A 12,567-nucleotide genomic window follows, 5' to 3' on the forward strand; every position below is an offset into this window, starting at 1 on the left:
CTTTAAGGATTAATGCACAGGTTACAGACCACACATGATAGATTAGCATTCTGTTTAGTTTACGGTTAAAGCCTGCAAAGATGACTGCAAGTCTCCAACAAATGTAATGAGCTTCTGAAAATACTGTAATCCTGTCCTTTATTACAAATACTGTCATATGGATTTAAATACCTAAGGCTTATACGTTACCTAGTTACATAAATATTCTCTGTATGGCAACAACAAAAAGACTTTCAATGTTGCTAATTCTTTGACAGTATGCTTATTTAAGCTTACTTGCATCTAACAATCTCAGACAAGCTTTCCTGATGGTCATTAAAGCATTGCTACTTAAGTACAGAGCAACAGGCACTGCAACAACCTGCATTTTCTGAATAATTAGCATAAATTAGCAGTATAAAAATTAAAGAAACCATAACATTCTGCAAAATCAAGGACAGATGAAAAGCCACTGTAGTACTTGTGTCGACCTTGGATGGAGGGATACTCTGCACACTTATACTGCACAACTATTCTTTGCCTTGCTTGGACACATCCAGAGTCACTACATGGGGCAGTAGGTTACAACAAGTATGTCACAATTTGAAATGTCTCTGGCTGATGGTGATGGCCCTGACATTTGTCATACCTCTCAACCTCAGAGCAAGAAATCTTGAAAAAGTCATAAACAGAAGTGGGATAAAGGCCCAAAATTAAGGACAATTTTTAAATATTGCTCTTATAAACTTAGAAAGATAATAGAATAGTAGGTCTTGCATTAGTATGAATTTTCTGAAGGGTATGAAATCAAACTCAAATGTCTGTCATTATTTTCTAACTTCCATCTTTAATGACTTCCACTAATTTACCAGAAAAAACAATTTTATGAAAAACGGACCAAAGATGTGATGCAAAAATATAAAAGAGCCAGACGATACAGCTAAGAACCTGTCAAAGAAGGGACACTTTTTTAATATTAGTACTGTTAAGTTAAGCAGCTGACAAAATAAGAGATTCTGTAACTAATGAAGAGGTTTGCTGCTAGCAAACAACTTTATATGTCATTGTTTCATCTGCAAATAAAGTGCTTGTTGCCTTTGACAAATAAATTCTTTATGTTATATTGAAAAAATGATAAGCTAGTAATATTGCAATAGGAAATGGATGGCAAACTGATAACAGGTTCATAGTTACTATACATCTCCGCCAAAGAGGACATTGTCAGGACTGCAGCATCCACCTCCTTTAAAAGTACAATAACAGCAGTGCATCTACATACTGTGGGAGTAGAACCCACAGGTTTCTGCACCAAAAGCAAGTAATCAACCTGTAATGCTATTAACAATGCAAGCAGACTCAGCATAAGCATCACTAAACTTCTATTCCCCTGAAGCTCTTGGCTCCCTGTAAAATCCACTCGATATTCAACCGTATCTCTCAACTTTGCAGCATAAAAAATCTGGAAAACGCCAAAGTTTATTGGGGGGGGGGGGCAAAAGCCTAAAAATCAGGGACACATTTTAAACATTGCTTGTATAATCTTAGAAAGTTGCTAGAATAAAATGTTGCATTACCACCATACATTTCACTGCCACGTCTTGAACCCAGGACCCAGTGCACTACAGTCAGAACAACATCACACTATGCCAAATCAGCTGTTTCTTAAAAGACAGGAAGACTGAAACTTAAATGGCTATCATTTAGTGAATACAGTTCTCACCATAGCTCTCAACCTCTTAGCATAAAACACCTGGTCAAAGCCAATAATGGGGGAATACAGCCCCCAAACATATTCAGTAATTTCAGTTCTCACCATAGCTCTCAACCTCTTAGCACAAAACACCTGGACAAAGCCAATAATGGGCGAATACACCCCCCCAAACATATTCAGCGAATTCAGTTCTTACCATAGCTCTCAACCTCTTAGCACAAAACACATGGACAAAGCCAATAATGGGGGAATACAGCCCCAAAAATAGCGACACATTTCAAATACTGATCTTATAAACTTAGAACATTGCTAGAATACAAGGTTTTGTGTTACGATGTATTTTCTGAAGAATATGAAGTGTGAAATTCAAATGCCTGTCATTATTTAGTGAATTCAAGCCTTCACTGATTACAAAAATCCAGAAAACCACAGATTTTTTGAGGAACAAAACAGAACAAAAATAAGAGGCAAAAATCTGGACAGTTTTCACAAGTGGTGGTGGGTAGGGAATTCAGGCTCTTGCTACCTGTACCCAAGGTGTAGGATTTGAGCCTGAGTAATTCTAGCCACCAGGCATATTTAACTGGGGCATTTCAGACACACACACATGCACACACACAAACAAACAAGTACCTGTATATTCCCTTGGAGGAGCTTTGTTCCTGGAGACGAACCTTCCGTTGTAATAAATACAAATTCCCTTCCCTTACAGCGATAGCCCATCAGTAGCTATCCATGTACATGACTGCAAACGTTGCAGTCCGATCCCCCTCCAGTCTATGTGGTTACAAACTGATGCCTTCACTTCATAATCTGGACAGGTTAAACAGCAGTCTGTTTTTACAGAAACCCGGAACTCGCTGAGCACACACATGCACAGTTCAAGTTTTGGGACTAGCAGCTAATTTTATTTTTAAAATTCTTTTTTCAGTTTTACAGCTGGGGGGACTGCAGTTCAGTAGCACGAGCCACTCGAGTGTGTGTGTGTGTGCGTGTGTGTATGTATATATATATATATATATATATATATATATATATAGATAGATAGATACACAGTTACATATACAAATACTTAATTTAGATACCTACATGTTAATACATACACACACACATTCATTCTGATTTCCACCCCTCACATCATCTTTCAAAGCATCAATGACACAGAAAATCAATCTTTTGTATTTTGCACCATTAGAAAGAATATTACTCATATCTCCAGTATTTACTGAATGCAACATAGAAGTTTTCACAGCACAAATAACTGACAATATAAGTATCATCATCTGCACTGCAGTCATTGAACCTTACGCTAGAAGCCCATATATTCAAAGGAAGCAATCTGTTACTTTTATAAAAGTCAATATATAAAAAACATCGCTTTTGCTGTACTGCAGTGCCTTTGACACAGCACACAAGACAAACAATGGAAGGCAATATCCTAAAGCACAATAAATATAAAAGGAAGCAAAATCTAGTCATACACAAGGTTCAATTAACACAGGAAATCAGTATGTTACGACAGACCTAAAGGTAAACTAGAAGGTGCCATTATCAGAAGTGAATATTAAAAGGGGACATTACAGACATGGCAGAACACAGAAGGAGCTGCCCAGGTGGCAAGGACTGAACAGCCAATGGCATTCGTCTTTCACTATGTGAAGAGGATGGAGGAATTTAAACTATGGTAGAGCAACATCTGATGGAGATTACAGGACAAAGTTGTGACAGTTGTTCATGCTGCTTCAGTGACTAAAGTATAATTGTGGAGGAGCACATGGTTTGCAGTCAAGAGCATGGTGGAACATACATAACTAACTGCACATTCTTGCCTACAGCAGTTCCACCCTTTACAAGTTAGACCCCACATAAATTAATAAATACCTTCCTTCACCCTTAGCAGAAGTTTACTTCCCCAGCTCTCCTTCAATTGAAGAGCTTCACTATATGTAATTTCCTTGTAGAAGCTGTGTCCACTTGCTCAAAGGCTTACTGTAGCATCTTGCAGATCCCACCTGAAGGACTACATTAGCATAAATGGCAAGAAATAACAGACGAAGATCAGCAGTAGATGTAAAAGTGGGAAAAAAATTCAGATATGAATGCTTGCCTTGATACAGAGCATGACCTTCCTTTAAATTTTATGAAAAACTGAGGGAAGATTTATATTATATATAAAAGGAAAGAGATACATTCTCTACGACAAGTGACATTTGTCAATAGAAGTGGACTGCCAAAATTGTCTTTAAATTAATGGAATTCTGGATGTGATAACTATCACTAAACGCAATCACTACAAACTATCATAAGCAGAATACACACTCATATAATTTATTTATTTACATTCATGTGTAAGCCACTAATCAGATTCTGTTGTCACCTTTTGTCATTCACCTTCAAATTACTGTACAATTGCTCCTGCCCTAGCTTTCAAGCGACTTCTGCATTCAGTCTTTCCCTACTACATTAGAGAGCATGCTGATAAATAATACATTCACATTACAAACACCTTAAGTTGCTCAAGATACTAATGTAAAAAAGCTGCTATAAATAATTTCTCATAAACTGAGCTAACATCTCTCAGGAAACAAAGAAAATGATTAATTTTCAGGGAAGAACTTGTACCTTTCTTGAAAGAAGCACATAGTTCCACCTACTTCTGCGACAACAGCTGAGTAAGTACCTCCAAATATAGTCCAACAAACAAAATACTTTTAAGAATTTCTACATACAAGTCACAATTCAAAATACTTTTTATCTCTAGAAATGAAATTGCATGAGTCTCTGTCAGTTTTGAACAAGATTTTTGTAAAGAAAAAGCACTCACGATAAGCTCAGAGTCACGCCCTAGACCGATGACTGTTCTGTTCACTGTTCTCAACAGCTTTTCCATAATTAGCTGGACATGTCGGTGTGTTGGTCCCTAAAGCAAGTTCAGCCATTGAGAGCAGTTATATACTCACATGTACACACAAACTGTTATGTTTTTCATATCATCCATTTTAAAATTTAAAAAACAGAATCAAATAAATTATAGTTACACAATATTAGAGCTCAACAGGACAAAAAATATACCTCATTAAATTCCCTGGCAGAAAAACACAAACTCGGGAGTCCAAATCAATTACTCTTTATTATTCATAAGTTACAGCATAATTATTGGCATTAATTAGACAGAAGAGAAAGTTACATCCAAGGAGACGTACATCAGAAATGCACAGATTGAGTGCAATAACTATCTAGTAGCATCTGCAATGCTACCCCACTGATAGAAATAGCAGATACAAAGCATCAATTTTCATGAAACCAGACAATGATAGCAGCTGCAGTTTAATACCATCATAAGGAAAATAACTGACAGACACGGTCTTGAGTTATCAGGGTCCAAATATGACTGCAGGGGATAGATGCATCATCCAAGCAGCAAGGTGAAAAAGCTCGCAGTTCAGGGTCTTACAAGGATCAGAGGGTGCATGAAGCAAAGATGCTGTCATAACCATCACAAAAAATGTCTAACAGAAAATTAATTACTACTAGGGTCTATATTAAATCAGCGAATGCTTAAAAAAGCGAACGTTGATTTATCGACCCCATGTAAGTGAAAGCTTACAATCCCGAACATTTAGAACAGAGATTTTTTTCCAAGGGAAAAAAATCGCTGCTCCACATAAGAAAGAAAAAATAAAAAACTTTAAAATATTACATAAAGTGGGGGGCTTCAACTCCCCTACTTAAATATACCAACTCCAAGATCGCACTACAGTGACAAAAATGGCAAAGTAACGGAAGCGGCCAAGCAATTTCTTTCCCAGGGAAAGAAATGGCTTATATGCTGTTTCGATATTTTGCTGTTTCGTGCTTTCAAGTTCAATCAAGATGCATTCAAAAGAATGTGTCTTCGATCACATAATAGAAACCCTACTACTAGCATCATGAGGCGAAATCCCAAGGCACCTGAGGATCAGGCTTTGCCTTGGATCATGTACTTGTGCAGTTTATGACAAACAAAGCACTAATACTTTAAAATGTCATCACCGAGTTCACTACTTCTCCCTGAAAGACAATTTTCTTGTTTGTCTATTGGAGGTAGTGAATTTTTGAAGTTCTAGTCCCTTAATGAAGTAAATTTCAAAGTCTTACTATTAAGCATGACTGAAAGCAATTTTTTTTCATCTATAAACTGCTTTTATAATGATATCACATTTACAAATATATTATGTCTGATTATTTGGTTTGGTAAAGAATTTATTCCTCATAAAATGCAGTGAAGATCAACTGCAAATATTTATAATACAACAGTTGGTCTCGAGTGCAATGCTAATAAAGCATTTCTGAAAATGTGGTCAGGTTATAAGAGTCTCAGCTGAGGGAGAGAGTCAGGAAAGCTAGCACCTAATACTAGGGAGAAAACAGCAGAGCAGCACTTTGGGAAAAAGTTTTACTAGACGACGAGTGTCTTTACAGCATACGTATGTTAATCCCCAGTTTTGCTATTTTCAATGTTATAAAATAGAAGCAGAAAGATGTAGACCCAGATGATATCTACCCCAGCCTACTTTAGAGTGTCCTATCTATTAACTTCTGAAAGGGACATGGGAAATGATACCAGCAAAAGCCAGAACACTTCTGGGTCTTTGTATGAGAAGTTGTGGTGAGAGAGCCACCACATGTGCAGAATTTTTATGCCGCTGAGGGCAAGTAAGAGTGGTTACCACTGGCACAGCAAATCAGTGGAGGTTAAAATCAATGCAGGGTTATGGCATCAAGACAATGAAGCAGAAGTTAATGATTGGCGTACTTACTTGGGCCCCTGGAACAATACACACAAAAAGTATAGAAAACATCACCAATGTTATGCATATTATGCACTTCAAAACTATGCAGGCAGAAAAACTAAGCATACCAGGCAGAGATGGAGGGCATGCTTAATGGAAACTATCAGGTGTTCTAATTTTATATATACAAATATATGAACAGACAAAAGGCATTTATGTTCCAGCCCAAAATTTGATTCCAGTATAAGATATTTTTCAACTAGATTCCCATTACCTGAAATATTAACAGTACAACTTTCTGATGTAATCCAAGACAGCATACATAACAAAAAATCAGAGCCATGAACTAACGCCTGCCAAGAACAATGAAATTTGAGGCTTGTGATCTACTAAACAATCATTGTATCTGCTACCATGAAATGAACACACCTCAAGCTAAAAATGGAAACAAAAACTCCATCTAAAACAGTGTTAAAACACCACCACCTTACAAACTCTGACCAATGTTAGTGGTTAATAGAACAAATGGCCATTTAAAATGAGCCAACAATATGGAAAAATCTGCTTCATTGAATATCTACTTCTCAATAATGTATATGCCAACAAAAAAAAAATCAATAATACTTTAACAGACATATAAGAAAAATGGGAACAAGATATGTGGAATGAGACTTAAAAAGAAAATACAAAAACTGAGAAATGAGGTTTGTCACAGACCGATTTGTCCTGGGACATCTTCAAATGGGGCTAGATAAACAGAGTAGCAGGAATTAAGAGGATAAGAGGAGGATAGGGTTAAATGGGAAGGAGGGATGTTTGGGAGGAAATGAAGGAAGGGGGCTTAAAGGCTTTTAGGCAACTGCAACTGTTGTAGGAGTCACATTTTTGGTGTGAACTTGCTAGTGTGAGTTTTACGTCCAAGACAACCTGTAGGTCCTGCAGGTGCAGGTAAGGCCTGGTATTAACAATGTTTTTTGTTAGTAGTAGCGGTTAGTCACAGGGGTGCAGTAGGTTTAATTATATTTAATTAGCAGGAATGCAGTATGTGCTGCTATACATCTATCATGGGGCGGTAGGACAGTTATCATAGACTTTTTTTCCCCCTTGCATTCTTTTTCTATCTTTCCTGTATTGGTTTGCTGTCGACTTGCTGATTTAACATGTGTGGGGGGGGGGGTCCATGTGTTCTGTGTCGAGTGGAGGATGCGGTGTTTTAATTGGTACCAAGACAGGGTCACTGTACCTTTTGGTACGGTGTGGGATTCCAGGTTTTGTGCGCATTCCTTTTGACTCAGTTTTGGAATCAATTCTAAGTTCAGTTTCGCTTTAATGTCATGTAAGCTAATGTTTTGCTCGTAGCAGGTCTAGAGTGTCATTAGCTAGTATTCTATGATCTCACAAAGGCTTAAATGTTGAAGTATGTTGCGAGATTGTCTCTAGTTTATTATCCTGCCTTTTGGGAGAACTGCTATCAGCCACTGACACCCCCCCCCCAAGTTGGAGAAACGGTGATATTGTATGCAAGTATCATTTTACTGATATTCTTCAAACGTATTAATTTTGTGTTCATCTTATTAACATAATGTTGCATAAACAGTATTTCGCACCAATTACCAGGTTCAGGAACTTCCTCGGTAAACATCGATGGGGGTAGAGTAGTGATTGTAATATAGTGCCATTGGCTAGCTCCTCTCAGTCATAGTGCTTGGTTTTCGCAGGCCGAGATACGCAGCAGTAGTTAATTGCTGCATGCGCATTAAACAGTAACGTACATTGGCGCACACTCAAACTTTGTTACATTCAAGTTAACTGATTAAACCAGGATGATCTTTTGATAGTGCAATGATTTACGCTGGATCTTTCCTGGAACTTTATACAAAAGTAGGTGGCTCGGTTCATCCGTTACAAGTGGGGGGTGCTCAGGTATATTTCAGAACAATTAAACATTTTGGTTTCCATTTTGACTCATTAAGAGAGAACAACTTTTCAATGGTGACCTAAATGGATTACTGAGGTTGAAGGACTTGCGAGCTACTACACAGAATTTGAGTGGATATGTTAGAAATTAAACTTGGGTCTGCTTGCCATCTGTGGTAAGTAATATGCAGCACAATATTATGACCTTGGGGCTGCTTCCAGAATAAACATGTGTTTTGATTTCCTCATTTTCTCTTTACCCATTTCTTAACTGAAATGCTGGTAATGCAAACGTAGGCTGGTATAATGATATCCACATTTAAAATATTTAAACTGGGATATTTGAAATTGTAGCACATTAAAGTTTGATTACATGCAGAGTATCTGAAATGTTTAGGTAGTACGCAACTAGCTTGGTAATTTATCGTGGGCATGGGATACTGTTTGGTTCTCTCCATAGTGAGACCTTCTCAATATGAAACTCCAAAGGTGTTTGTGTGTGTGTGTGTGGGGGGGGGGGGGTGCAGAAATGGATTATTTTGGTGATGCCGCAGTTTAATAGCACTCATAGTTTAAACGTCTCCCGGATCGTCCCTCTAATTTGGGACTTGTCACTGATTCTGTTGCATTTTCAGCCAGATTGGTTGTGAGCAAGGCACTCAACTGTTGGTATACTCTTCTTAATTATCCTTTATTCATAACATGGTGATTATTCTGACAGGTTACTGGTATGGTGCTAACTGCTATGGGGGATTGTTGGAAGCGCTTTTCTGGTGAGTTCCTTTCTTGTTGCATTGCTTATGGGTTTAACTTCAGGATGGTCAGTGATGGTGGTGGAGCAGTCAATTCCCATGCTTTTTGACTGGAATGGTTCCAATGTGAAGGTGTGTCTGCTCGTGGGTTGCATGTAATGGTTGATTGTCGCAGATGCGCAGTGCTGTGGTAATGGCCATGGGGGAGGGTATGGTTGGAGTTGGCCACACTGTTTAGCAAAACAGCAGTAGTTTTCCACACTAGGTGTGCATACTGCTCAATGGTACAGGTTTTCGCAGATTTTGCTTCATACTTTAATTGAATTGTAGTTTTCTGGCAAGTCAGTGACAAATCATTAGACTGAAGTCAGAAATAAGGGCAGATATTTGAGTTCCAGATTTCATACCATTTGGAAAATTCATGCTAATACAAACCTGTCTAAAGTTTGTAAGGGGAGATCAACATTAATCAGATGTTGGTGTCAGCCAGTTGCCTGGGGGACAAGCCCATAGGTGGAGGCTGACAGAAGGCGGAGTTAAAAAAAAAAAAAAAAAAAAAAAAAAAAGCTGAGTGGGGTCCGTGCCATACCTCTCAACTGTCCAGATTTTTGGCTCGTAAGTTTGATTTGTTCCTCAAAGTTTGTGGGTTCCTGGCAAATCATTGGGATTAATGTCACTAAATGACATACATTTGAGCTTCAGACTTCCGATCCTTTAGGAAAAGTATGGTAAAACAAACCCAGTTAACTCTAGCAACGTGCTAAGTTTAAAGAGCAGTATTTGAAAAGTGTCCCTGTTTTGGTGCCCTTTTTCCCCCCCGTTTTGTCGGGCTTGTCCAGATTTCTTGCACTAAGATGTAGGGAGGTATGGTCCGTATGAGTGCACAGGGATGGAAGTAATGGTAAAGGAATGGGGTACAGGTTCAGTCAGTGTGCATGCTGCCTCTCATCTGTACAGATTTGGTATAGTGGCCGGATTTTGGCCTTGTTGTTGGTCCATTTGAGAGGTGTCTCTGACCTGGACTTTTGTTTTCCAAGGATAAGGTGACATTGTCTGGTGAGTTATTAGTTGGTGTTCCATATTCTGTACATTTGTTGCACATTATGGAGGCTAGTGTGCCTTATCTTTGGAGAAGGTTCTGAGAGAAGGTTGAGAGCTGTGCAGACTGTTGTTGCAAAATAATTTATTTGGGCCCATGCAGGGCACTATTTGAGGTGTTATGGAAATCACAAGGAAATCACTGTGTGCTGATATTTACATTTCCCTTCAACTGGGGGTTTTAGCTGTAACATACTCGAGTGGTAGGTCAATTTACATTCTGCATTTAATGGTATCATTAAAAAGCATAGCTTAAGTTACTGCCGTTGTGCTGGGTGGCTGTTGTGTCCACGCTATATTTCAGTGTTAGTTCACTTTGTATGCTGGATTTAATAGGTGCTATCCAATTATTGGTGCAGTTACTGCTGGGGACATAAGACCATTATTGTTGCAGTAGGTTTCATTATAGGAATAGAAGGATTTGATGCAGGATATGACAGATGACACTCAGCAGTGCTCAATGATTTTAAAATTTGGTTTATGGGTGCAGATTGCTTATAGTTTCTCTCTTTTGCAGATCAGACTGGAGTGGTGTATAAGGAGGTCATAGAATGATGGTGTGTATAGGGTGGTTGATTGGATCGTAGATGTTGCACACAGTGAGGCTACAGGTGAAGGAAGTGTAGAGTGGATATCAGTCGGTGACCGGAAGGAAGTGAGTTTGAAAGGTAAAGGTGCCCGTTGCAGTGGATGTCCAGGTTGATAAACTGGTGCACAGGGAGGCTTGAATTGGTGAGTGAAAACTGAACAACAGTCAGTGGCTTGGAGGGGAAGGTTCTGGTTGTTGGAGTTGTGCACGATGATAATGCAGGTAATCTTTATTGGCACGTTGTACTTTGTGGTGGTGGTGGTGGTGTAGAGTGGGGGCAAGTGAAAAGAAAGTACGTTGGTGTAGTGTACAGCAAGGTTGGGGATTTCATGGGGGGGGGTCTAGTGTCCCCAAAGGTGAGGGGTTCACAGCAAGCTTAGGATCATAGGAAGTTATTACACTAATGGCTCTAGGGCCTGTAAAAGTTAGCTAAGGCAGGCAGCCTTGCTAGGTGTAATCCTTACTTTTAAGGGCAGCACCTGTTGCCTTTGTCCAAGAGGAACTTGGGTGAAACTCTTCGGGTGATTTTATGGCTACCCACCCAATTAGTCTGAATTGTTTGGAGAGGGCCAGGGAGGTTTTTGTCACAGGAAGTTGTGTTTGTTCCAAAGCAAGGGTAATTTTGGGGGCAAACTTGTCCTTCAAGTGGGTTTTAGGAATCACGCATACCAGCTTATTGTGTAATGAGGTCAGCAATGGGTGTCCTGAGTGAGCAGCAGTCTTTGCCCTGATGACTTCAGAAGGTAATTGATTCTTCCTGTATAGATTTTAATTATTGGAGTCGTACACAACAGGGCGGCACAGGGAGGTATGTTTGGGTCATGGGCATGCAGAGCTGGGGGTCGTGTATAGGGAGTTGGGGTTTACAGGTGGAGTAGAATCACATCAATCACAGGAGGCATAGGAAACTATGAGGGTGATGGTTTAGGGCCCTTGTTAATTACTTATTTTCCCATATCGCCTCTATTGTCCTTTGAGGGATATGGGTGGAACTCTGGGGTGAATTTATAGTCACCCGTCTAGCTTGAGTAGAGGGATAGAGAGGTGAGGCAGACTTTTTTGGTTTCAAATGTTGTTCCTTTGGGGAGTTATGGTTTCCTGAAGTATGTCAGTTAGTTTAAGTCAGTCCTGGGTATGGGTTAATAAGTGGTGTAATTTACCATCTGTGTTGCCTTGGGTTACTGTACTGGGATGACTTTTGCGGTAGATGGATAAGGTGGTCAGAAGGATTTGCCGTTTGGCTATATATTCTATAGAAAGTGTTCGGTTTGGGGAGTGTAATTTTTGGGGTTGTTGGGTGATAAGATGGGGGGCAATTGGGGGATGCTGAGTATTGGGAGTTTAATTTAACACTGAGTAGGTTTAGTGGGTGTTGGAGATTAGAGTTCACTTCAATTGGGTAAGATGGCAATGGGATGAGTGGTGCAGTCTATTTGCGGAAGGTGCATCTCATCGCGTTCAGGTTAAAAGGCCTTTGGGTCACTTCTTTACAAGTCAAACATACAGTGGGGTGAGGCTAGCTTATTTAGGTGGGATACAGAGGCTGGTGGAAGGAATTTTGATGGAAAGAAAGCAATTTTGACAGCCTTGGGAGCAAGGTAAGACAGTTCAGCTGGTCAGGAAGTTATAGCTATGACTACTTCAGTTGCATGAATAATAAGTCACTTGTTGGAAGGTTCGGGGGAGGTTGAAAGGGAAGATGGACAGTCTGACTATTGGCAGGATGGGGTTGGTTACAGGGTTGGTGCT

At 39.4% G+C, this 12,567-nt stretch overlaps 1 protein-coding gene across 1 annotated transcript in view; it reads right to left on the reverse strand.

The window, feature by feature from the left end:
• The window catches only part of DOCK1 (dedicator of cytokinesis 1), a gene marked incomplete in the record, with an annotated part of 4,741,214 nt that overhangs the window by 2,516,625 nt on the left and 2,212,022 nt on the right, over positions 1-12,567 (reverse strand). The window contains 1 exon segment of the mRNA XM_044056178.1: positions 4,515-4,610. Within this exon segment, the coding sequence (XP_043912113.1) occupies positions 4,515-4,610 (96 nt within the window).

The sequence above is a fragment of the Protopterus annectens genome, chromosome 14.part0 (assembly GCF_019279795.1).
Source record: "Protopterus annectens isolate FY-2018-M chromosome 14.part0, PAN1.0, whole genome shotgun sequence".
Classification (NCBI taxonomy): Eukaryota; Metazoa; Chordata; order Ceratodontiformes; family Protopteridae; genus Protopterus; species Protopterus annectens.